Genomic DNA, 26027 nt, shown 5'->3' with positions numbered 1-26027 from the left:
TCAATTTTTTTTTTACTATTTAGAGGTGAAAATTCTCAATTCTCCATGATATTGACTTACATTGGAAATGCTCTCAGAGAGTTTAGTGAATGTTAAAACTGTAATGGCTTATATATCACGATTCAATCCATAACGGACCGAGTTTGAACGTACGAGAAAGTCTATTCAATTTGGTTGGGCTTTTGTTGGACTAATCCATGATTTGGTAAACACACTAACAAAACAACAAAACTTTATTAGGGTTTGTAGAGAACAACTGAAAAAACTGAAAAAATGGCCGCAGCTGTAACTCACCACAATCTCCACCTCCTCAACCCAACCAAATTTATAAAACCATCAAGACTCAAAACCAAATTGACCGTCCGCATGAGTCTACAAGAAAACGCACCATCACTAGCCATAGTAGGTGTAACCGGTGCAGTAGGTCAAGAATTTCTCAACGTAATCTCCTCCCGAGATTTTCCATACCGAAATATCAAAATGCTAGCAAGCAAAAGATCCGCAGGGAAAAAAATGACGTTCGAAAACAAAGAATATGAAATAGAGGAGTTGACTGAAAATAGTTTTGATGACGTGGACATTGCTTTGTTTAGTGCTGGTGGTTCGATTAGTACTGAGTTTGGACCAGTTGCGGTTAAAAATGGTTCGATTGTAATTGATAATAGTTCTGCTTTTAGGATGGATCAAAATGTTCCACTTGTTATACCTGAAGTTAATCCAGATGCAATGGACCATATTAAATTGTATTCTGGGAAGGGGGCACTTATTGCTAATCCTAATTGTTCTACTATTATTTGTTTGATGGCCGCCACGCCACTTCATCGCCATGCTAAGGTATAACTTTATTTTTAGTCACATTTTAGTTATTGTGTATGTTGATAGTAACGGTGTGCATTCTCAGTGGACTAAGTATTCATTTGTTTCTGTCATAAAATTTGATGCCAGATTGACACTATAATTCTACAAGTATGTTAGGGAAATACAAGAGACCGAGACAAGTGATAGTATTGGATTTTGCATGAAGTGCTGTTCCTTGGCAGAGAAACAGAGTTTTATCTTTTGTTCAGTGACAGAAGTCACTTGTCCCGATATAGGCTTGGGACAACTGAATCAAAATGATTATGAACCAAACAAACCTTTGTGCCAGCTCACAAGGTGTGCAGTTTAAGTGCCGACTAATCATCGATTAATCAGCGAGTGAGCGCTATGCGCTACCTTACCGATCCAAGTAGCTAAAAATATAGAGGTTTGAGTGGGGTAAAAAAATCGGGCGATTTCTTCCACGGACCATTTCCGATTAGCAGCTTTGGTTACAAAATCGTGGCCTGTAATGGAGTTGTAACCAAATTTCTCTGTGAATTAATATCAAATCAAGCTTCTGTTACTTTCGTGTGCTACTAGTTAAGATGGATTTGCAATTTTTCGACTCCCCACTCTTCTCAACTCTTCATCAAATAATGGACATGTCCGCAACTCCAAGAAATCAACCCTTGCACAAACGCGAACTTACTAGTGATATTAAGGTTCAGTTGGAAGAAGCCAATGTGTTTGAAGAGAAAGAGGGGTCAAGTACTTGAGGATTGAAAGGAGGGTTGGCAAGTTTGTGAGGAAGTTTCTCTGCCTGAGAATGCTAATGTGGAAGCAATTTCGGTTGTTTGTCAAGATGGTGACTGCTACTGTTGAAAAGAAACCTCCTCTAGAAGACCATAACCAAAGAAGCCCAAGACTATTGTGATGACTGGTGATGAAGTGTTAAATTAGCCCAAGACCCATCTCCTTTTTTTTGGGGGGGGGGGGGATTAAGTCATAAACAAATACTATTAGTTCCTGATTAATAGGATTAATCGCTATAACCTCTTGGAGCGATTTGCTGTTGATTAATGCTTAAACTGCACAGCTCACAAGTGCCCTCATTCTGTTGCATTACAATTGTTCCATAGATCTATTGGAACATTTAGATCTACTATATTACAAACAAAGAAGTTAGTAGCAGCAGAACTGCTCCTAAACCACTAGTGTCAGTCACCACATTTTTTTAGTTGTGCAATAATGGTAGGCATCAATGTGCTTCTTATATTGTCTGTTACGGTCTATGGACATTGGTGTTGCAGTTTCTAGGTTTGTTTATATAATTTTGGTTTTTGTTTGTGACAGGTGAAACGAATGGTTGTTAGTACATATCAAGCAGCTAGTGGCGCTGGTGCTGCTGCGATGGAAGAGCTTTTATCGCAGACTAGTGAGGTTTCTTTTATTTGTTGATATTTTCAATCTTTTGCACTTTGTATCCATCTAATCATTGATGACCACATAATCAACTCTTAACAGCTCATTATTCTTTCTGTGATTTAAGGTCCTGGAGGGAAAGCCACCTACTTGTAGTATTTTTAAAGAACAGGTTTGCTTATAGAATTAAATTTTCACTTCATGATTCTTTTTCAATCTAATTATCGATATAACTTGTCATACTTGCTGTTTTTGTGCAGTACATTTTTAATTTGTTTTCACACAACTCATCTATTTGCTCAAATGGGTATAACGAAGAGGAAATGAAGTTAGTTAAGGAGACTAGGAAAATCTGGGTGAGTGCTTGGGGTTTAAATTATACATATCCAGTTTGATCATTAACTTTGCTTTTAGTTTCCATTAATTGAAAGCAACATTAAGTTTATCCAATTAATTATTTGTAACCTTTGTTGCAGAATGACCACAATGTCAAGGTGACTGCCACATGTATACGAGTTCCTGTTTTGCGTGCACATGCTGAGAGTATAAATCTGCAATTCGAGAATCCACTTGATGAGGTAATGCTGTGGTATTGTAAACTTCTGATCTCAACTTTTACGTTAAATTTCTAGTGGATTGGTACAATTTCCTGTCCAATTGTTATAGATATTACAAGTTTCAATTCAGATATTTACATTCTGAACGGAATGGTAAGAGAGCATCTCCGGTGGCAATATTAGTGTAGGGAGAGTGGGAGACATCTGGGGGATCCAAATGGCTGATAAACTAACTTCACCATGAATTAAGTACACTAGATGCTCTAATTTTTCCTCGTTTAAATGGTTCAGGAGACCACTTAAATGCCAAATGGTTCTGAAGACCGTTAAATTCATCCATTCATTTAATTATCTATTTTTAAGTGGAGCAACAAGTGAGTTGTGTGGTTTGTGTACTATTTCGGAAGCAGTTGGATATTATATTGTATGTTTTAGCTCGCAAACTAGTTTTTATGAAGTATTGGAGATGTTCCAAGGAGTTGTTAATCCAAATTGAAAAAGACAGAGTGGGGAGGGGGTATGTGCTTATGAAGTTGGTGATTTCTGTGTAAGCTGATGTATGCTTTCAATTTCTGTTGGGTTCTAGTACAACTTTTGATTCAGGGAATTAATGTCACTCATGAGTCATGATACTGGAAAGATTACAAGTGATAATAAGTTGTATATGGTATTATAGTCTGAATAAGAGGGACAAATTATCTTTATGTGGTCACTGATGAAAATCTACTATATTTATGCACTTCTGATGCAGTATCCAAACACTTTATAAGTATTTTCATTGAGAATCTAAACTCTGCGGATCTCAATATCCCCTGTTTCTACCATGAACACCTGCAAAAGTTCTCCAGTTTAAGTAAAGAGACGGCTTATATAATCTCCCTTCATTGCAAACTGTTGCCAGAGCTGGTTTGTATTGTTTGCATAACCCTTGCAATATACACTATACCTCATGAAAAGATTATGTGAAATTGAAATATGTTTAGTCTGATCACGTGATCGGTCAATCAAGGACATCGGGATGCTTACTGCCCTTGTGTTTTGTGTAGTCAAGTTTCTGAAATGAACTGATTGTTGATAACAAAGATGAATGTCATTGTTGTAAAATCAACTAAAAGATCAATTCATCAAGCACAATATCTTTATAAGCCTCGTTAGCATGTGTACTGACATGAGAGAGTAAGGCGGACATAGACATAGATTGATGTTATGTTTGTTGTCCAGGACACAGCAAGGGAAATTCTGAGCAAAGCTGCTGGTGTATTTATTATTGATGATCGAGCTTCCAATAACTTTCCTACACCGCTGAAGGTCTCTCTCTCTCTCTCTCTCTCTCGTAATATATATATGTTACTAGTTCAAGAGATTTAATGATAATGTCTCATGCAGGTTACAAACAAAGATGGTGTTGCAGTTGGTAGGATACGCCAGGACCTGTCTCAAGATGGAAATCAAGGGTAAGGAATGTCCATATCTAATCTGTAGCTAATAGCTATTGCATCACAACTCTGATAAAATTGTCTATCTCAAACAGGTTGGACATATTTATCTGTGGTGATCAAATCCGCAAAGGAGCTGCTCTTAACGCAATACAAATAGCAGAGTTGTTGCTTTAGATCAATTGTATGGTCACCAATATGATATTTCTTACTGAGATGGGAGTGTTATTTTTGAGGAAATTCAATTTTGAGGCATTGTAGTTTGTTTTTGGCTGTTAGAGAAGCCATTGTTAGTTGTTTCTATTATGTAACTTATTTTTTGTACTTCGATCATTGAAAAAAAATAACAAAATTATTTGTTGTGCTGGGATTTATATATAAATGTGTCAAGTAGTCAATTACGCAGAGTGTGCAGTTTGCGCCAGAAAAAGTCTGCTGTGCAGCCTGCGCCTGCACTGATATGTGATGCACATGTGAAGTTCTCTGCATTTTTTCCATTTCTGACAGGTTTTGTCATGGTAGATCCGTAGATCAACCTGGTTGAGTCAAACTGGAAAGAGGTGCTAACAGCCTAACAGGCGTTTCGCTGTCTGCATTCTTCTCCAGTTCAGCTGCTTTGTTATTAGGAGTGATTCAGTGATCCTAGAAGTAAGACCTAGCTCTTTTGGCTGCTTGATGTTTGAGTTTGTTGGATAATAGTGCCAAAATAGGTACCACGTATCCAAATTTTGACTATGGCCTGATATGAGCAGAGTATCCATATTTCTACTGATATAGCTGCTTGCTGTCTAAGTTTGAATTTGTTAGCCAAGAGAGCCTTCACCTTCAGAATACTCTTGTTAAAGGTTTTCGTTGGTGATTTCTGTTTTGAGAGGGCAGATAGTTTTTTAATGCAGTGTTGCATAAAGCAAAAAACAACTACAAGGAATCCATATTGCCCCACTGAAGTTGTGCACGTCACGGAATGAAGTTTGCCTGAAAGTTTTCCCTCGCTATTTTTTTTTTTTATTATAAAGTTTTCCCTTGTTACACAACAGCCGTATTCTATGTTTAGAGAGAGACATTTCCCTATAACAACCACGTAAAAAATTTGAAAAAGATTCCGTTGCCGGGACTTGAACCCGGGTCTCTCGGGTGAGAGCCGAGTATCCTAACCAACTAGACTACAACGGATGTTGATGTGAGTATGCTGTATTTTAAATTAACTCAAAGTGTTCAAATCTACGTGGATAAGTACATGATCCACTTAAAAGAACGACGTGGCCGGATATGAGTTGGACAACTCTTTACCACGCTTTTTAGTTTTGAGGATGAAGCAGAAGAAGCTTAGAAAGTTTAGCAGAAAAACAGGATGTCCAGATGCACAGTCCTCCAAACTAAGTTTTCTTCACTTGGCAACAACCAATCAGAGCAGCCCAGTAAAGGGTCTTCTGCTCGACAGGTGTCATTGTCCTGGAGAGACAACATTCTCTTCCCTCAATTCTATTCCCGTTCATCTTCTCAAGGCAAGCTATTAAATTTAAAGTGTCCACCTTTACTACCATTGAATTATCTCAAAGTATATGTTTTGTTTCTCAGGCAAATCTTCAGTAACAATAAAATGCAGTGCTGCTGCAACAAATTTGGCCCCAGGAACCCCGGTTAGGCCAACAAGTATACTAGTGGTTGGTGCTACTGGAACACTGGGCCGACAGATTGTGAGGCGGGCTTTAGATGAAGGCTATGAGGTTAGGTGTCTTGTTAGGCCTCGCCCAGCTCCTGCTGATTTTCTTCGTGATTGGGGTGCCACTGTTGTCAATGTAAGTTACTCTGCAAATTTCTTATGGGACAAGTTAAGGGACTTACTTATCTTAGTTTGAAGTTGATGCTGAGATTTGGACCAAATTCTAATGATACTTAAACAGGCAGACTTAAGCAAACCAGAGAGCATTCCTGCAACTCTGATTGGTGTCCATACAGTGATTGATTGTGCAACTGGACGTCCGGAAGAGCCTATAAAAAAGGTAATCATTTTTGGAACTTGTATCTTATTCTATTGTAGAACATAAATTAGCTGAGAAGCGTTTGATAGAAGGGATCAGCATTTCAATTTGGAGCTTCAGTTTCTCTCGTATTGCATGCAGAAATGATTGAAATGGCTCGACACTGTTAAGTTGGAAAAAGGACATGTCTATTCTCAAAAGTATCGTTGTATATTTGACTTCGTCATCTTGTCCCGCTTGGAGAGTATCTGCTCTCGCTATATACATCTCTGATCTCTCTGTTTGTCAAGCTTTGCTATTCTGACATCCCTGTGTATTTTAGTGTAGAGTTTGTTTCGTGATTTTATTATGGTCACATGATGGAGAGACGGAGATTCTTATTTTCTTATGTCTATGTAGGTAGACTGGGAAGGAAAAGTTGCTCTAATACAATGTGCAAAGGCAATGGGAATTCAAAAGTATGTATTCTATTCTATCCACAACTGCGATAAGCATCCAGAAGTACCACTAATGGAAATCAAGTATTGCACTGAGAAGTTTATACAGGATTCTGGTCTGAACTACATCATAATTCGACTATGCGGCTTTATGCAGGTACCATCTATGCAGTAAACTCTTGACATGCTCTTTTATGATCTTATTGCTTGAACTGGAATATATCATCTTCAAATGCTTCACTTGGGTTTTATTTCCTGGATTGTCACCATCACCTTTAGTTACGGTCCTCAAAACAGATATTCTTTTCCAAAAAGTTCGTTGTAGATTGTTCTGCCGTGTGTGGGTGTTTACAGACAAAAAGTGGACTTCCGTAGGCCTTACGTAGTTAATAAGCCTGTCTATTCACGACTTTTGAAAAGAGCTCTATAAAATCATGGATCTGTGTGTAGTCCTTTAAGTGATCTTTGAAATAGTAAACTGAAAATATATTTTCACAGAACATGATGCAACTACTAATGTGTGTTGTGAGTTCCTATAGGGACTGATTGGACAGTATGCGGTGCCAATACTAGAAGAAAAATCTGTGTGGGAACAGATGCACCAACACTAATTGCTTACATGGATACCCAGGTTAACGGATGTCCTCTTGGTTGCATTAAGTTTAGTTAGTTTTTTGAAGGAGATCATAATGTTCTCAATGTTATATAAATGTGCTTCTTGTCCATCTCAGGATATATCTCGATTAACTTTGATTGCTTTTACGCCAATGAAAAGATTGCTAAGACTCTTTTAACATTTGGGGCCTCGGGCGTGGACCACCCAGGAGGTAAAATAAAGTATTGTGATAGTTTTTTTCATGTATGCTGAGATTTATGTTTTTGCTCTGAATAGATTCTGCTCCTTAAAATGGCATCTGTTTCAAGCGTTTGAGACATTTGATTGTAGCTTGTTAGGGAAGGTGGGAAGCTTCTCCGTATTAACATTTTTATTTCTTGGTGGTAGGTGATAACTTTATGTGAGAGGCTTGCTGGGCAAGATGCAAATGTAACAACAGTCCCTGTTTCGGTCTTGAAATTCACCCGCCAGGTGACTCGATTATTTGAATGGACAAATGATGCTGCCGATAGGTTGGCATTTTCAGAGGTGAAAATTGTCCCACTTTCACCTAATATTTTATTTACTATGCAAGTACCGTCTTACAAAATTGCAGTTCCAAGGATTTGTCTGATCATCTTCACTGCTACAGATTAGAACATCCGCATAATTGGTGTTTAGGCTGCTATTATTTGTTTATGCTACATTTAATAAAATAAATCATATCAAGTTAGAACTTCTGTATGAGTTGTTTTTTATATGAAGTTCCCATATATGCCAACATACCATACTATTTATGCATAATTTCGTTAACATTGATACAGGTTGTGATCAAAAGGTTTTTTTTAGCACAAATTGAGATTCTTTTAATAGCTTTACCTTTGTCTATTATAATACCCTATTGAAACCCATTGATTGATCAAACCTATGTAGGCAATCAGTATAGATATCAATACTTTTTTCCTGATCCATTTTGCAAATAGTCTTTATGTTGGGTGATCCCTCACCATGTGAAGATATGAGTACTGTTGGGATCACTATAGAGGCGAACGCCCAATAATATGCCTTGTGAGAAGGGCGTGCCCCCCCATGGCTTTGCACAGGCTGAGTTCCTTCCCACCATGTGAAGATACGAGTATTGTAAGGAGGATCACCATAGGGGCAGACGCCTTTAAATATGCCTTGTGAGAGGGGTGCACGCCTCCATGACCTTGCATAGGCAAAGTTCCGGTTTTTCGCAGATAAACTGAGATAAATTGAAATTTCTATGTACACCAAAATTTCAAGATACTATATATAAGAAGTTAGGGTTTTTGACCCATAACATGAGAGAGAAAATTGTGAGAGGCAACCAAAATTGAGATAAAACCCTTACAAAGAGAAAAAGTTTGCAAGGAGAGATCTAGTAAGTGAAGATGTGAGATAAATTATTGTAATCTTCATTTCTATTCTTATAAAAGGATTGTTCTTGTGGATGTAGGCATCATTGGCCGAACCACGGTATATTTTGTGTCTCATTGTGTTATGCTCTTACTTCTTTGATTGTTTTACTTGTTAGTGATTTTTGTTTATCTAAGTTGAATACTTAGAAGATTAGGTTGTTGTTTGATGGTAGTGAAAGTTGATTTGTTGTGGAGTTAGGGTGCCTAAGCAAACTATCTTGAGAGAGGAACGATTGGTATCGGTTTTCCCTAACACTTTAGAAAATAATTCTTATAAGAAGTAGCTGGAAAAAGTTTATCTTGGACAATACTGAGTGTCCGAGTGCAGAAATCATAAAGAAGATAATAGTCTAATTATTTTTTGTATTCATTTTATGGGTAATTGATAAAATTGATGATCTTTATCTAGTATCTAATATCTGTTAGGTGGCGTCCTCTTTTCAGGTCCTCTCGAGTGATACAGTTTTCTCTGTTCCAATGACTGAAACGTACAACCTTCTTGGGGTCGACTCAAAAGACATTGTCTCTTTAGAGAAGTATTTGCAGGACTATTTCACAAACATATTGAAGAAGTTGAAAAATCTCAAAGCACAGTCGAAGCAATCCGATTTCTACATATAACGGTCTTCTGTATATCTTTTACTAATTTAAAAATCCTTACCCTGAGCTACAGCCCCGGCAACAGTATTATAATATTTGTTTATTTTGTAATTTGTGACTCTTGGTCACACTTTTTAGGACTGTTTTGTCTATTTTTTTTTTCTATATTTACAATATTACCTTCATTGTTTTAATCATTTGATTTGTGGATAAAAACAGTATGTGCGTAAGCGCATGCATCATACTAGTGTTTGTAAATGATGTAAGTAAGAACAAATTGGATGAAGTGTATCGGTAAAACTGGAGAGACAAATGTTATTACGGTATTCTTAACATTATATTTTCTTTTTCCACATATTTTATTGTATTATGGACTTGCACCTAGAAAGGATGCAGGCAGAAGATTCCAGGCTCAGCTGGAATTAAAAGATGGGGCCCTTTAAAAGATTTGTTTTTCTTTACTCTTACCGTTTCAATTTCACATCAAGCTACCAAAAAAAGAAAATTAAAGGCCTGATTTCAACTTTGCTCTAAATCTCTCTATAATATCAATTATTTTTCGCCGTCATGTTACATGCTTTCAGTCAAGCTAATCCAATCTAACACCTAAATATATATATATATTAGAGTAAACAAAGTAACAAACACGAGAATGACGTGATTAGATTTATTTTTTAAGTAAATATTGATCTTACGCCCCTTATTTTACTGTAGTCAACGTGTTTTGATATTTGCATTTTCTTGATCATGTACATGGGAAAATCAAGAAGATCACATGCTAATTTCATGCAATTTCATGCAAAAGTCATGATCAGTATGTATAATTTTTTTGGTCAAATTGCTCATGTAAACTGGGGCAAACTTTGAAATAGCGAGTTTCCATTTCCCCAACTTCTTATGAATTATTGAGATTCACTAGATTATAAACTCATCTGAATATTTGTCATTCAATATTGAATACCATCGAAGAAAACAAAAATAGAAATAGTACAATTATCAGACAATATTTGCATCACAATATGACAAACACATTCATTTTCAAAATCACATTGATGTTGATATATTTCAATATTTCAACGTCAATTTCTAAAACCTTAACAGATCATACAACAAATTTTCTCCCTTAAAACCAAACAACTCACACCAAAATCAAGTATTTATTGCTGAGAAAGAAACGTACGAGTATTGTGAACTGCAGTAGTAGTAGGTCCCTCATCTCCTCTCTCTCTCCTGAAAGAGAAAGATCACTTTCCTCTCAAACAAACGAGGAAACTTTAAACAGAATTCATTCATTCTCTAAAGTGGCAAGCAAATAAAGCTCAACTTTTTATTTGTTTTCCATCCATGGCCTTATTTATCACAACACCCTCCACCAACAACAACAACAAGTGCTGAACTTTTATCATGGTTCTGCCCAGACGGTTATCAAATCCCAATTACCTCCACCTCTTTATTCTCCTCCCCCCATTCTTCCTCCTCATATTCTTCTCACTATACCCTTTTTCCAATTTCACCCCTATAACTTCCTTCTTTACCAATCTCAATCCACCAACCAAATACCCCAACGTTTACAACGCAACTGAGTTAATCCGGTTACGGAAACTAAAACTAAAAGAATTGAATCGGTCTAGAATTGCAGTTTGTTTGGTGGGTGGGGCACGGCGGTTCGAACTGACTGGTCCGTCCATTGTGAAAAACGTTTTAAATGTGTATCCAAATTCAGATCTTTATTTGCATTCTCCTTTAGATAAAGATTCGTTCAAGTTTTCTTTTTTGAAAATTGTGAAACGTATCGTATCGATTCGTATTTTTAAACCGATACGTTTATCGGAAACTGAGTCACAAGTTCGTGTTCTCACCGCTTCTGGTTCACCCAACGGAATCCAGGTGTTTTTTTTTTCTCTCTCTCTGTGTTTTCTTTTTATTTCGAAATGTGAAATTTAACGAGATTTTGTTAAAGCACGAGATGTTTGTGATTTTAATTATTATGGTATGTTACACAACGTGAAATGTTATGTTGACAGATCATCTCACGTTTACGTTGTGAATATTTCGATGTTTTTAATTCCACGCGGCACAAAACTGTGTGTTTAGATGGTTCTACTGAATTGTTGTAGATTGTTGACAGGGGAAAATGAGGTCGACAGAGATTAAAATAGTATTAGTGGTTAGTTAGTTGTTAGTTTGTTACATCCGTTTGCATCAATTTCAACTAATCTTTTGTATGTTGGTGACCATCTCATTTAAGAGTTGTACCTTGCAACTCCTTTCCAAGTACCCATGGTCACTAAATGAAAAAAGTTTTGTGGTCATTTGAATTTGCTCTGATTTTTTGGCCATTGCACCTTGACAAGATTTTCTGTTGTGTTGTCAAATAGTTATATGAGTGAGTTACTGTTGTACGAGTGTAAATTGTGTAAAATAGGGATTGGAAGATTAGAATGCCCCCTAGTTTCACTATATAAAAACAGATTGAAGTCGTTCCATAAACGGATTTTGTTTAGTACCAAATGCTGGCAAGGCATCTGATATACTAGGCATTGAAATTTAATGTAGCCATGTTGCTCAGTTTTTATTATCACAATAGAGCACATTTTTCTTGCTACCCTCCTATGCTGCAATCTGTGTACTGTTAGTGATTTCCATTTTATTTTTGAGCATGAAACTGCAAGTTGCCTTGATTACAACTTAGAAAGGAGGCTCACCTGTTTATTCTAACAGTTATTTCTATGTTGCAGGGTTTACTACAGTACTTCAACTTGGTGGAGGGATGTCTAACAATGATCAGAGACCATCAAACACAAAACAACTTCACCTACGACTGGGTTGTCCGTACCCGAGTTGATAGCTATTGGTCAGCTCCACTCGACCCAGATAACTTCGTACCTGACCAGTACCTTGTGCCACCTGGATCCAGTTTCGGAGGACTGAACGACAGACTTGGCATAGGTGATTTCAAAACATCTACTGTTGCACTCTCGCGTCTTTCCCTGATCCCTCAGCTTGACTCATTTGGTTACACTCGACTCAACTCAGAGAGTGCATTTAAAGCTCAACTTAGAATCCAAGGTGTGGAGTACAGCTCAAATCGCCTCCCTTTTTGTATTATTAGTGACCGCAAGTATGCGTTCCCGCCAGCCCAATATGGAGTTCCAGTGGCGTCCTTACTAAGTACTGGTCCACTCAGCGGAGCCAAGTGCAGGCCTTGTAAACCTGTATGTGTGGGTACGTGTGTAGCCAATGTGATGAGCAATGTTAATAAGGGGCATGAGTGGCCTAATTGGGAGAAAGGGTCTACACAGCTATGTGATGCTCAAGGTGACTGGGAAACTGGGTGGGAGAAGATCTTCGACCAGGCTGCTGGGAAGAAATTCGCTACCGTTAGGAAACATATGAAAGCTTTAAGTTTAAGGGAGTGTATCGCAAATTTTGAGGAAATGAAGAGGCGAACAAATAATTGGTATTCGCCATCTGTGATAGAGATTTGTAGATTAGGTCTGGACCCAAAATAGCATTGGGTTGAATTAGTTGATTATCTGTACACCATACATTAGGACACATCCATAATGTGGAAAACCAATTTTTGTCCGAGTTTATAATTGGGTTTATGCATACAGTCAAATACATAGATTTTGGAGGGAAAATTGAATGAATTTTATATGCTGTCAGTCTTTCTTCTCTCTGTTTTCTATTTTTTAAACCAAGAGCAATGCCATTGTATATTCAACAAGATGTGAAGAGCTGCTCCCATTACTAAACTTTCTGGCCATGGCTCCAGAATGGTATGTAATTGTTGATTCTTTTTTTGGGTATAGACAGTTAGTGGATTTATAGGCATTCCTTCCTTTTGATGGTGACTGGAAAATGACCAAGTCCATTTTCAAGTGATTTGATCGATCAAGATGGGCAACTACATATATCCACTCGAATTGGTCATGGTTGGCGGCGGTCACAAGATCGAGTCAGAAAGAAAAGAGAGTAGGAATCAAAGAAGATTTGTCGAAACAAGAAGATGAAGAAGCTCAACTCCAGTCTTAATCACTGTAACTTGTTGATACTCATTCCTCCACTCTTTGTCCTAGTTTTCTTATCAGTTTATCCGTCTCCCACTTGTATCCCTATCAAATCGTTGTTTTCCACTCTCAAACCTCCACCTGAGACATCCGTGTTGAACAGGTTCCAAAATCGCTATTTGTTTGGTGGGTGGAGCACGAAGATTCGAACTGACTGGTCCTTCAATTATATAGAACGTTCTCAAGGTTTATCCCAACTCGGATCTTTTCTTGCACTCTCCTTTGGATAAAGATTCGTTCAAGTTGTCGTTGTTGAAAGTTGCACCAAGGATCGTTTCTGTTCGAATCTTCAGGCCAAAACTTACCCAACGGACTCCAGGTGCCCTTCCTTATTTCTCATTTGAATGTGAACTGTATATTCTATATTACCCGCCATCTGCAAGGTGTAGTTTATTACTTATTTCTAATCTGATTCACGTCGCATGGATTTGACTTTTCGACTACGTTTTATTACCATGTTGTGAATCTGATCAAAGTTGCACATGTGCTACCCACACACACGGTTTTTGGTTAACTACGAAACGTAACTTGAAAGACCACAAAATTTACAAAAGACAACGTACAGAAATTATGTTCTTTGCTCTTACTAATAATGATCTCAATCTTAATACAGGGTTTGCTACAATACTTTAACCTGGTTGAGGGATGTCTTACAATGATCAAAATATACCAAGCACAAAACAACTTCAGTTAACGATTGGGTATAATGATCAAAATATACCAAACACAAAACAACTTCATACAGGCTCAGTACGTAATACCATCAGGGGGTCAAATTTTGGAGGACTTCATGACCGTTTTGGAATAGATGACATGACCACATCAACCGTTGCACTCTCCCGTCTTTCCCTCATCTATCCCTAAACTCGACGCATTTGGTTTCACCGGTTGCAATTCAGAATCTGCATTCAAAGCCCAACTAACAACACGAGGCATCAAATACCATGTTAGTCCCCTCCCTTTTGCATAGTTAGTGATCGCAAGTACGTACCCACACTCTCACCCAGTTGCTTCCTTAGCGAGTCCAGGTCCACTCAGGGGAGCTAAATGCAAGCCTTGTAAAGTTGTAATGTTGTATGTGATGGGCGTGATGAGTGGGAAACTGGGTGGAAGAAGATCTTCGATCGAGTTGCTGGAAAGAAATTCTCTGCCAAAAAAAAAAATAAATGCCAGGTGCAAAGTCGGTAAAAATCGATAAAATTTTTTCGAGGAACCCGATAGCATCAAAGAGTTACTGATTACCAGAAGTCTGGGACTCGAACCCGATAGCATCAAAGAGTTACTGATTTCATTTAAAACAGGCTTACCAATCAATAAAAAAAACAAAAAATGAAAAACATAAATTTAATCGAGTGTATTGAAAATTTTGAAGAAATGATGAAACATCTCTATGATTTCATTTAAAACATAGAGCTTGTCTATATGTTCTGCAGTTATGCTGTTTCAATTTTGTGACACGTGCTGTGTGTTTTAATTTTTAATTTTTTTTATTTTTATTTTAGTATCTTTTGTTGGCCCCACCACTCCACCAGGAAAAAAACATAGAGAGACCGTATCTACGTGGAGACCACGTGCTAAGGCCAGTACTATTAACGGGGATTCTTTACCTGCTGCGGAGATTTTTAAACTAGGCCTGGCCCCGCCTGGGTCCAAACAAATTCAGATATTTTGTTGGTTAAAATCCGAGTTTACTTTGTCTTTTGGGCTTACAGGCTATACACCGCTACAGCCATACCTGCAGTGCAACTAAGTGAACTACCTATTACGGTCGAGCAATTTGATGACCCAGCACCCCTTGATATCACACTACCATGTGGTTCGTGACTTCGTGCATCAGATCATCAGGTGTGGCATATGTTGGTATAACTATCACTTAAATACCTACTTATTATATTGCTTTTTCTCTGAAGTGCAGCATGAGAATGGGTCCAATTGTGCTATTGGTTTGTAAACGTTATTACTCGAACTTGCTATCAAGGAATGTTTAACTTCTTTGTGTTCATTCCAGATGCGGTTGTCTACAATAGACTCTAGAACTGGAGTCAGCATAGAGGGAGTTTTTATTTCCTCACATCAATCAATGGTTTATTTACCTAAGGGTAGGATCAAGACTATGCAAATATCGACAGCCAAGACGGGAGAACAAATGAAGTATAATAAAAAAAAAGTGAAAGAAAGACGAAGATTGCACAAACTCTTCTAAACAATAATACTAAAAATGAAACCGGGAGCCATTAAGGATAAAACATACAACTCGAAACCCAGAAAGCAAACAACAAAACCCTAAGAACAGAAATCCAGTAAATCCCAAGGCAATCGAGATGTATATTTGCACGCAGAAAGCATTTGACGCTGTACAAGTATCCTCTGTGCCTCTCAAAGTCCAAGCTATTGCTGTTCCAGCCGCATTTGCTAATAGAAGCATGTAAGCAAAAACCTACAGACACATAGGAAAACAACAGAAAACACAAACTATTAATTGATTGATCAACTCCATGGATCAAAAGAAAAACCTAATTAAACTCGACTTGTAAAGACAGAAAATTTTTTAAAAATAAAAATAAAAGAAATATACAGTACATTACCTGATCGTGGCTGAAATCGAACCAGACTTGTACGGTTTCGGGAAAGACAGTGGTTCCCATTAAAATCTCCCAAACTGAAGCTCCCATCTCAGCGAAGGAGTATAAGGCAACGATTGCATTGGCAGCAAGTACAAATCTGCATAAGAGTGAGCGACTTTCTCAACTATTACATTTGAGAAGAATGTGAGAGAGACAAGTAGAGTGTTGAAATTATACCTAAAAGCATGAAAATCGCGCCAACTGGGGAAATCGGAGCCCCTAGAGTTGGTAGCCATGAAGATGGTGGAGCTGAGGCAGAAGCAGAAGGACGAGAACCGAAAAACTAGAATCAAAGTGTTGAAACGACGAAGTTTCTGCAGAGACACAGTGGAGTGGAAATGAGGTGGCTGGGTTTCTCTGTTGTATTGTGGAGATTGCATCTTTTTGTTGCTTCTGCTGTTGTTGTTGATTAAGAGTAGACAGAAAAGGAGAAGAAGTCATGTCATGAGAGGATTTAAAAGAAGCACTCTCCCTCTCTCCGCTTTTAGGTGGAAAACGACTAAGTTTATTGTATGGGGGTTGGCTTTGAGAAAAGGAGATGCAGAGCTTGAGGTTGAAGAAGGACTAAGTAAGTTAGTCCAAGTCAGGTAAGGCAGGAGTGAGAGCGCCTAACTTAGAAAGCTCCCAATGTCAGAGCTTCCATACATCACTTGGGAAAAAAATTGTCGTTGAATAGAAACTATAAATCCTGAAATTTAACAATATTAAGGTATATAATTCATCTTGCGAGGAATATGTAAAGCGAAACGACTTCAAGAAGATAAGTAAAGTAGGTACTATGACTTGTAATTGAAAACGTGGATTACATGCAGTCAACCTGATTCATATGATGGTACCTTTTGCGAATACAATTTGAAATGCAGTAAATCTTCTCTGCAAATATTAGGGCAAAACAGAAAGACGGTTGAAATAAAAACAGCATAACCAAATAAATATGGATTATGCACATATTACGTATTTGTCATAATTTACTGCACTCCATCTGTCGATGTTTCAATATTTTCGTGCACCATTTCCCATGAGGAAATTCAAATCTAAATATTTAAGGCAAATGCCACATGCTTGTATTACATCCAAAATGCAAGTTGCCTATGACGCTCCAACAAATCGGTGTCAACCCAAGCTAATCAAACTTTAAGTGAAGCCAGTTGAAACTTAATATGACACATTACATAGCAAGTAATAATCAAAGGATGAACAATAGATCATAATCAAATAAATCTCCAATAATTTACCATTATGGATCATGGTAAGTAACCATCAGCCACAGGTTAAGGTGCATGATTTGCACATAAACAACGAATATACCACATGAACCCTAACACAAACAAATGGACTCAGAAATGCTCACCATCAGCCACACACACACACACGTGCAAAAAAAACGAGTTAATGGGGTTCTGCATTTATGTAGTATATTGACGTCCATGACCAATAAAGGGTTGTTTCACAACCAAACAACCCTAAAATATCTATATTCTTATTCAAGTCAGAATCATTTCTTTCTAAATATGGAACTTAATAATAACCTTTACAGATGACTTTGAAACCTTAAAACCTTTTTCTTGTAAGCAAGAAAACAATAAGAAAAACAAAATACCTAAAAGAATGAAGTTCCTTCTGTTTACACCAAATGTTCTTCATCTCCTTAAGATCTCTGTCGACATCTTGTAAATCCACCTACCTGAAATACCATATCCAACATAACTATCTTGGCATAAGTAGATGACAATATTAAAGACTCCAACCCTTTAAAATAAGTACTCGAAATAAGAAAAACCTACTAGATTAGCCAAACACAAGTGGAGTTCAATTCCCTTACACTAACCCAAATCATAATTTGAAAATAATAATATATAGCCCAGAATGCCCAACAGATTCAAGTACATCAGTTTAAAGATCAGAAGTGAGAGGTGGACGTAGCAGCCCGAAACCAACGTTCTATGTTCTAGTGAGAAGAACCATATGAGTAAGTCAATACTCGTTTACCATTTCTCAGAATCTCATCAAACAAAATAGAAATCCATCTAAAGTTCCAAAAAATCAAAACAAATAAATAATTTATTGAATTTCATGCAACATAAATATTAGGTTGAAGTGATTTTAATAGAAAATGTGTTGTGACAATTTTGGTCCAATTTTAAGGGAGCAGTCTCAACTTAAACGGTCTATCGAAGTATATGCTGATGACATTCTTTTGAAAGAGAAAGTATGGTTCTTCAATTTCAACAAGAATGAAAACATGTTCATCACTGGGTTTCAGACAATCTCAAATCAACTCAACTCAACAAGAAAGTTTACTCGCTGATAGAGAGATCTATGGAGCATACTAAATTCGACAAACCTTTTTTTTCCCCAGTAATCAAACAATGGCAAACTTGAAAACAACCATAAAACAACTTATCAAAGATTTCCCAAACAGCTCTGCTAATGTGTATTACTGTCTATGAGCATGTAAACCAATTTAACAAACAAAAGAAAACGGAACAGGCACCGTATATAACAGCTTTCAGCAAAACAAAAACTGGTGCCCGGCAGCAAGAGACCTCGATTTCAACAGGTTGGAGTGCATTCCACAAAACCTGCTCCCCAATGACTATTTAATCAAATATTTTCAATTGAATGGCTAAAAGGTACAAAACACACTACTAATCGCAAGGGAATTCCAACTCATTACGTTCTGTTGTAATTCAACCTACTACTATATATTAAAGCGGCTAAGTGCTTACAGCTGTCAATGAAAACGATTTATTAGAAGAAACGGAGAGTTACTATGAAATCCTAGATTCCCATTCAGATTAGGAAATACATACAACGATAAGATGCAACAGTGTACTGATTAAATAGGAGATTTTAGGTTTTCATTCTCAAGTAAACAAACCACCAACATACTACAAAAGTACAAAATACTAATGGTAGTGAAATTAGACTTTCTAAAGTAATCAATTCACCAACCATACTACAAAACACCACTAAATCTATCAATTTTTCATAAAGGTTTTGCATTTGAAATCTCATGTGTCGACAGTTTTCCTGTTAAAGGTATTAACGGTATTCTTTGTTAAAAATACAATGTCACTGTCAATAGATCGAAGATATCTCTCAAGATTTTGGATGCTTAGATATAAGTTGATATTGGCATTTCCTACTATTATTACAAGCACATCACGCGTTATTTTATTTTGTTTAGGTTAACGTAATGCACGTAAATAGCTATAATAAACCTCATGCAAATGCGGTGGATGAGTTAGTAAGACATCAAATATATGCTCAACATAGAAAATTACATGTACAATTTTCAGAAGTGCTTATATAATTCTATCTCCATTTTAAGTTGGTTACAATGCAAATAATCTATAAAGTTGCCTTTCAAGCATAAACTTGAAAGCACGGGCTTAAAAGCCACTAGATACAAATTAGAGAAGTAGCAAAGATAATTGGCCACAACTACATAAATAAAAAGCCTAGCTTGAATATAGAATCACACACACATACACACATGAAAGAACAAAACTTTATAAAACACAAAACCCTAAAGTGGTTAAGGCTCATTTTTAAGATGGGAACTTAAAATTCATAAAACCTCAACTTGGGGATATGTAAAAACATGACCATGCAACCCCACAAAAAAAAAAGGTTTACAGCCTTAGTACTGAAAATAAAACGGAGACAGTGTAGAATTGTTACCTAACATTTTCGTGGACAGAACAGGGCATTTTGAGGGATTTGAAGAAGGAGAAAGAAAGAGTTTTTTTTTTTTTTTTTTTTTTTTTTTTTGTGACTTTTTCCGTGACAGAAGCTTTTGCTTTAATGACACAATATTCACTTCAGTGAGATTTTGGAGTGTCTGCTACCAACTGCCAACTACTTTGTTGATATATCAGACGAAACCGTGAATAAAAGTCAAGAAAGAAGCAAAGTCAAATAATATTTACTTCCGCCGCGTGTCCGATCAGTTTTGTTGGGCTTTTGTTGAGCTCCATAACTCGGACCCAGTTCTCCATGCCCAATTGTCTACAAGTTTTCTGAAACCCCAGTTACTGGGCTAGACTTCAATGGAGAAGCCATGGGTTGTTTAAGCGAGTACGAAGAAATTTATTAGATCCCATTTCCTTTTCTTTGACAGAGATGACAATACAGCTATGCAAACCATGGCGGGGAATTGGTCCCCTACCAGTTATTGCGAGCAACTCCTGGATTAGCTGGTTAGTGGTTTGGTAGAAGAGAGAGATGTAGCCGTGTTGGCGCCTCCATTGCAATGTGTCTTAACCCTCCAAAACTAAGTAGCGTTTTGACTAAACCCTCATTTTGCTCTTATGAAATAGGCTGTTGGGTTAATTGGGATTTTTTTTATTTAACCCCCTAAAACTATGTAGCGTTTTGATTTAACCCATCATTTTAAAAATCATTTGATTTGGCCTTCCGGTCCGAGTTGATATTTTACATTATGCTAATATTGTCTTTCTTCTTCATCAAGTCATCAACTATGGAAATTAATTCCCAAAAAATGGCGATCCAATCCCCAAAACAAGACACAATTAAAAATAAAAACCAACTCATACACAGTAAATATATACAAACCTTATAATTTCATATTTTATGTTTTTCGCAAAGATATAACAAAAATAAAATAAAATAGTATGTTTTCTCTAAGAAAAAGATTTTGTGCACCAATTACAAGATCGGGATTCAATTTTTGAGTTGATTTGGAGTTAGTGCAAATAGAACATTACCAGCTTTGAAATTTATCACAAATTTTTTTTTTTTTGTAGTATAGATTTATTTCCATGGTTGATGAAGAAAAATGGCAATGTTGTCAATAAATAAAATATCAACCCGGACTGGAGGGACTAAGTCAAATGATTTTTAAAATGGGGGGTTACGTCAAAATACTACATAAATTTGGAAGGTTAAGTAAAAGAACCCAAAAAAAAACAACAATGACTATTTCATAATGACAAAATGACCAATATATAAAATACCAACATTTGTTACACACAAATTTAACAGAGTGGGAGAAAACTCAAATGATTTTTAAAATAAAGGATTTAGTCAAAATGCTACCTAATTTTGGGAGGATCAAGTAAAAAAACACTTAAACCACGCTTCACATTCAAAGTCCAAACACACCAAAATTGTCTCAAACGTCAACTAAAAACCAAAACCATCTATTGAATCAATCATGAACTGTTTCAAAGGCTTGGTATTTAACTATTGACCAGTACGTTATATATGAAGGGGTATAAATAAATCTAAATAAATATATAATATTGCCAAAATGAGTCCATCTTTCTCTCTAAAGCCCACCAACTCTAGCCTTGTTTTGTATCTAATCCGACCACTTGAAAATAGAAACAATGTCTGGCTAACTAAGGCTGGGTGCAATGGCTTCCCATTCCCTCAAAAGGAAGAGGGAGTGGCGGTGGTTTTTGCCCCGTATATGCATATAACTCTCTATATATAGAGAGTAATATTGAGGAATAGAGAGTGTATTCTATGCGAGTTGAAATGGCATGGTTTGTAAAAACCCAAACGGCGCCACTTGAAGTGGCGTGGAATGCAAAATACAATTTCATACCGCGCCATTTGAAGTGACGTAGTTTGTAAAATCCCAAATGGCGCAACTCAAAGTGGCGTGGAATGTATTTTATTTTTTTAATTCTACGCTGATTAAAGTGGCATAGAATGGTTCAAACCATTGGACACCAAAATTGACTCCCCATCCTCAAAACACTGTTTTTCGGTGGAATGGAAATAGAGGGTGGATGCACCATTGGACTCAGCCTAAGTCAAAATCGTTCTTGATATCTCAAGAATTATTGCTTATTTGTGAGTAAAAAAAAAAAAAAACTAAAGAATTGCTTATTTGTGCCTTTCTGATAATAGGTGCTATCTTGGGTGTGTATTATTAGTATATATAATTAGATTTAACATTATTGAGAATTTGAGATGCATATAATATAATTTATTTATATAGAAAAATGGACAAATCTCCAAACTTAAATGGAATAAACGTACTTCAAACTCATAAAGTTCATCCCATTGTCACTGCACAAGCACAACACACAAGTTCATGATAGTGGTGTGAGGTTATTAGTGGTTTTTTTCTTAACCCACCAAAACTATATAGCGTTTTGACTTAACTCTCCATTTTAAAAATTATTTGACTTAGCCCCCTAGTCCAAATTAATATTTTACATTATGTCAATATTGTCCAACTTCTTCATCAAGTCATCAACTATGGAAATTAATTCTCAAAAAATAGCGATCCAATCCCCAAAACAATACACAATTAAAAGTAAAAGCCAATTCATACACACAATAAATATAAACAAACTTTATAATTCATTGTTTTATGTTTTCGCAAAGATATAAAAATAAATAAATAAAATAGTGCACCAATTACAAGATGGGGATTCATTTTTTGAGTTGATTTGGGATTAGTGCGGATAGTATATAATCTGTTTTGAAATTTATCACATTTTTTTTTGTAGTAAAGATTTATTTCCATGATTGATGAAAAAGAATGACAATATTGTCAATAAATAAAATATCAACTCCGAGTGGATTGGAGAGCTAAGTCAAATGACTTTTATACAGCTGCCACAGCCCACAAGAGTTGTTGAGTGACGGGCGACATTAGTTGGACAGTTAATTTCACAAAACCTATATGTAGCCCATTCATGCCTAAGTTCATTTCTTACACACAGAATATCATACACGTGTAATAATACACGAATCTCGGTTAATTAAGTAGTTAAAATTATGGTTTTTTTTTGGTAACTTGCCAAGCTTGTCTCTAGTCTATTTATCTTCAATGGCTATCTATTGATGGCCTGCAATTGTTTAAGATGACGAAGAGAATCTCGTGGACTTATAAAATTGCACAAGCCTTGGGATCGATAGACAATTTCTGCTTAACCTATCTGTACTGTCTTGTCTGATATGCTGATCGAATTTGCATTTCCTAAAGTCATCCTAAAACTTGTGAAAAATAACACTTGAAAAATAATACCTTGACCTTCAATATAGTACGTGGTTCTCTCTTGATCAAGCACATAGTGTGACGTGGTATCTACACGAATGTGGTGTACGTTATTAATTTATTATATGTTTTTGAAAATGTGCTAACTTGCTAAGATAACATTATTTTCTTCTTATACGTAATGGCTATATGGAATCTTGAGTCTATTGGTAGGAGAAGGTTTCCCTATTAGTGAAGTTGCATGGATATGCATACAATTGTGTATGCTAAATTGGAGCATTGGTTTGTTAGAACGTAACATGCTTTTGTTAGGTACGGTGACCATGGCCTATGAGAGGTTGAACTTTTGTTGCAATGTCTAACTTGGATGTGACCACGGGCCTCACCATTGCATCCAAATTTAATGATTATCTGATATCAGATGCTAACAAATAGTTGTGTATGTATGATTAATTAGTAAGTGTAGACTTTACAGTTAGTTAGAGAGAATCAAACCAGGGTCTCACATTTGATCTGGAACATGGGCATGGTTGGCAGTCGTTATGAGATGTGATGGCAGCCTCAAGACGCGTTTAACGAACTCTCCACAGCCAAGGTTTTCAAGCCAATGCAACAGTGTCACCACTCACCAGCCATGTGTATCACCGCGTACTGGAAGAATCTTGCAATTGAATTTTAAACAAAAACAGGAGAAATCCAAAACACCATTATTTAACTAAGTATGGAAGTTTTCGCGGTCGAACCAATTTACAACTTCTTATTAGTTCATTTTCATGGGCACCATATCTCAAATCTCAATGTTATCGAACTTCATTCAACAACTCTGACCGGTCTTAGCTTTGTACCTGGTACATGAGAAAATGGAAAAAATAAACCATATAAATTTGACCCTATAATATTGAGTGTTTTCTACTTCTAATTGGCAATTGGCACGTATATATACCAAGCATGCATACTATACACAACAGAAAAATGCGTCGATATTATCAAAATTCCATACATGTACGTTGTGAAAACGTCAATGTTAGAAACGAACATCAACATGTATTCTAATTCACTAAATATATTTAAAGTTAGTTAGGACTTTGGGTTACTTTGTTTAGAAATAAAATATTGGTCTATTGGACTATTTGACACAGTAGTTCTACATTGACACATAATTTGATATAGTTGACCAACACAATAACGTAACACTGCAATATCAATGTTGCAATATAAAAAACCACCACTGTAATATCAATATTGTATCAAAAAATATCACTGCAATATTAATATTGCACTATAAAAATTACCGCAACGTCAATGTTGCACTATGAAAACTACTACAATGTCAATATTGCACTATAAAAATTACTGTAACATCAATGTTGCACTATGAAAAATCAATAAAATGGATGGTTTGCTATATAAAAAAATATGAGAATGATAAAATAAGAATGGAAAGAGAATAAGTATTTTGAGTAAAAATAAATAAATAAAAATTAGCTATTATTTTCACTACTATTACATTGACATTACAACATACCACGTAGCATTACTCAAATATTTCTCCTAAATAACTTGAGCATGCATCAATCCAAATTAAGCAACAAATAACCTACACCATGCCACGTTAGTAAATGGTCAGCAAACAGGAACCCACAGTCTGAAAACAAGAGTTGTCAATCCACGTGGTGTCTCCTCTCCACTAAGAATGGAAAACAAAAGCACCTCGGTTTCCCAGCCCACACGTTCACTTTCCAGCTGTCCAATTTGATTCGCGGATCATGCCCATCGGCCCTCGTGTGCATCCTCAAAAACATTTCCCACCCCTTTATAAACCCAACGCACCTCTCTCTATTCACAAACCAAAATAACTGAAAACACACCAAAAAACAAAACAAAACAAAACAAAAATGGTTTCGAGATTTCGCCGCACACTTTCTTTCCCTAAACCAAGTATCACTCCTCGTCCGACATCTTATCATCATGTTAGATCAGTTAGTCTTCCTTGTAGATCCCATCCATTATTTTCACAACTCAATGATGAAATCAATGATCTCAAAAGCTGGATATCCGAAGAACGAAACTCTTCTTGGATTTGTCAAGGCTTTATTAGACTCAAGAATCTTCACGACTCATTTAATGATCTTCTTCAACTTCCGAAAACTCAAGAATCTCTTCATCGTCGATCTGACTATATTGAAAAGCTTCTAGATGAATTTCTTCAGTTCATCGATGTTTTCGGTATCTTTCGAGCTACATTAGTTGACCTTAAAGAAGAATTATCTTCCGTCAAGTTGCGATAAGGAGACAACGAGATGAATTTAAAATCAGTTCATATGTCAAGAATCGAAAAAAGATTGACAAGGAACTGAAGAAACTTCGATTTATTGGTTATGTATCGTCTAATTCCTTATTGCCTTTCGAAGATGATGTGGAATTAGCGGGAATTATTCGCGATGTTAATGAAGTGACTGTTTCTGTTACTACATTGATGTTAAATGGAATTTCAGGTTCGTCCACAAAGTCAAAGGCGTGCATTAATAGTGGATTGAACTTCATGAATAAGAAGAGTAGTAAGTGCGAAGAAAGAATTCAAGAGTTCGAAGAAGTGGAAGGTCAGAAGTTAATTAGTTTGAGAAAGCAAGGAGACAATGATGTGAAAAATTTGTTGAAGAAGTTTGAAAACTTGGAAAAATGTGTAGTGGAAATGGAGAGTGAGAGCGGGAAAATGTTCAGGAGTTTGATTAACACTAGAGTTTCTCTGCTTAATATTCTTACCCTATGAAAGAGATGAAAAAAAAAAAAAAAAAAAAATGCGTTGTGAAAATTTAAAGAGTGTATAGTAGATTAGTAGCTAGCCAGATTGTGTATATATAAATGTATATGTCATCACTTTAAAAAAGGCCCGTTTGGGATTAATTTTTGTGCCAAAATAGAAATGCCAAAATAGAAATAGTTCGTCAATTTTATTTTTAGTTGGATTTCTCTTTTGAACTCTCTGGTTTATTTGCAAATTCGGAATGATTTTCTAGTCTGGATTTGAACTTTAATAGATCTCGCTTATTAAAGCCTTAAAGGGCAAAATTTG

The 26027-nt window shown here is 36.4% G+C and overlaps 3 protein-coding genes, 1 non-coding gene and 3 pseudogenes across 6 annotated transcripts; 5 read left to right on the top strand and 2 right to left on the bottom strand.

Annotated features, from left to right (window-relative positions):
* Positions 1 to 219: 219 nt before the first annotated feature.
* On the top strand, positions 220 to 4590 carry LOC147520346 (semialdehyde dehydrogenase family protein). Its single transcript, XM_086591886.1, has 8 exons — positions 220 to 834; positions 2155 to 2241; positions 2351 to 2395; positions 2484 to 2579; positions 2700 to 2801; positions 4002 to 4088; positions 4167 to 4234; positions 4312 to 4590. The coding sequence occupies exons 1-8, from the start codon at positions 274 to 276 to the stop codon at positions 4391 to 4393; spliced, it is 1128 nt and encodes a 375-aa protein (XP_086448012.1). The 5' UTR covers positions 220 to 273; the 3' UTR covers positions 4394 to 4590.
* Positions 4591 to 5316: 726 nt separating this feature from the next.
* TRNAE-CUC (transfer RNA glutamic acid (anticodon CUC)) lies at positions 5317 to 5389 on the bottom strand. The gene has a single exon. It is a non-coding gene; the product is annotated as a tRNA-Glu (tRNA).
* A 117-nt stretch (positions 5390 to 5506) lies between these two features.
* Positions 5507 to 9610, top strand: LOC147520344 (protein HIGH CHLOROPHYLL FLUORESCENCE PHENOTYPE 244, chloroplastic-like; annotated as a pseudogene). Its single transcript, XR_015212581.1, has 8 exons — positions 5507 to 5721; positions 5795 to 6015; positions 6121 to 6219; positions 6598 to 6792; positions 7175 to 7266; positions 7367 to 7462; positions 7639 to 7779; positions 9117 to 9610. The product of XR_015212581.1 is annotated as a protein HIGH CHLOROPHYLL FLUORESCENCE PHENOTYPE 244, chloroplastic-like (transcript).
* Positions 9611 to 10360: 750 nt separating this feature from the next.
* On the top strand, positions 10361 to 12940 carry LOC147520343 (uncharacterized). Its single transcript, XM_086591883.1, has 2 exons — positions 10361 to 11159; positions 12011 to 12940. Exons 1-2 carry the CDS (start codon positions 10677 to 10679, stop codon positions 12782 to 12784), a joined length of 1257 nt encoding a protein of 418 aa, XP_086448009.1. The 5' UTR covers positions 10361 to 10676; the 3' UTR covers positions 12785 to 12940.
* Positions 12941 to 13796: 856 nt separating this feature from the next.
* Positions 13797 to 14533, top strand: LOC147520342 (uncharacterized; annotated as a pseudogene).
* A 949-nt stretch (positions 14534 to 15482) lies between these two features.
* On the bottom strand, positions 15483 to 19801 carry LOC147520341 (CASP-like protein 4C2). Of its 2 annotated transcripts, XM_086591884.1 has the most exons (6): positions 19657 to 19801; positions 18464 to 18551; positions 17570 to 17653; positions 16147 to 16365; positions 15931 to 16066; positions 15483 to 15782 (listed from the first exon to the last, which is right to left on the bottom strand). In XM_086591884.1, the coding sequence occupies exons 3-6, from the start codon at positions 17611 to 17613 to the stop codon at positions 15558 to 15560; spliced, it is 624 nt and encodes a 207-aa protein (XP_086448010.1). In that variant the 5' UTR covers positions 17614 to 17653; positions 18464 to 18551; positions 19657 to 19801; the 3' UTR covers positions 15483 to 15557. The 2 variants fall into 2 exon arrangements, with proteins under 2 accessions (XP_086448010.1, XP_086448011.1); XM_086591885.1 differs by lacking the exon at positions 18464 to 18551 and having other exon boundaries at positions 19657 to 19796.
* Positions 19802 to 24786: 4985 nt separating this feature from the next.
* Positions 24787 to 25872, top strand: LOC147520340 (uncharacterized; annotated as a pseudogene).
* Positions 25873 to 26027: the final 155 nt, after the last annotated feature.

The sequence above is a fragment of the Coptis chinensis genome, chromosome 2 (assembly GCF_015680905.1).
Source record: "Coptis chinensis isolate HL-2020 chromosome 2, ASM1568090v1, whole genome shotgun sequence".
Classification (NCBI taxonomy): domain Eukaryota; kingdom Viridiplantae; phylum Streptophyta; class Magnoliopsida; order Ranunculales; family Ranunculaceae; genus Coptis; species Coptis chinensis.
The sequence above is the reverse complement of the archived record's forward strand: the minus strand, read 5'-3'. Positions and strand labels throughout refer to the sequence as shown.

Excerpts from the sequence above, each read along its gene's own strand:
- LOC147520341 (XM_086591884.1), bottom strand. The coding sequence starts at position 17,613 with ATGAAGAACATTTGGTGTAAACAGAAGGAACTTCATTCTTTTAG. Across the intron at positions 16,366-17,569 it reads AAGGAACTTCATTCTTTTAG|CAGAAGCAACAAAAAGATGC; the intron begins GTATTTTGTTTT and ends CAACAACAACAG. Across the intron at positions 15,783-15,930 it reads TCGATTTCAGCCACGATCAG|GTTTTTGCTTACATGCTTCT; the intron begins GTAATGTACTGT and ends ATGTGTCTGTAG.
- LOC147520343 (XM_086591883.1), top strand. The coding sequence starts at position 10,677 with ATGGTTCTGCCCAGACGGTTATCAAATCCCAATTACCTCCACCTCTTT. Across the intron at positions 11,160-12,010 it reads GTTCACCCAACGGAATCCAG|GGTTTACTACAGTACTTCAA; the intron begins GTGTTTTTTTTT and ends TCTATGTTGCAG.
- LOC147520346 (XM_086591886.1), top strand. The coding sequence starts at position 274 with ATGGCCGCAGCTGTAACTCACCACAATCTCCACCTCCTCAACCCAACC. Across the intron at positions 2,242-2,350 it reads TTTTATCGCAGACTAGTGAG|GTCCTGGAGGGAAAGCCACC; the intron begins GTTTCTTTTATT and ends CTGTGATTTAAG. Across the intron at positions 2,396-2,483 it reads GTAGTATTTTTAAAGAACAG|TACATTTTTAATTTGTTTTC; the intron begins GTTTGCTTATAG and ends GTTTTTGTGCAG.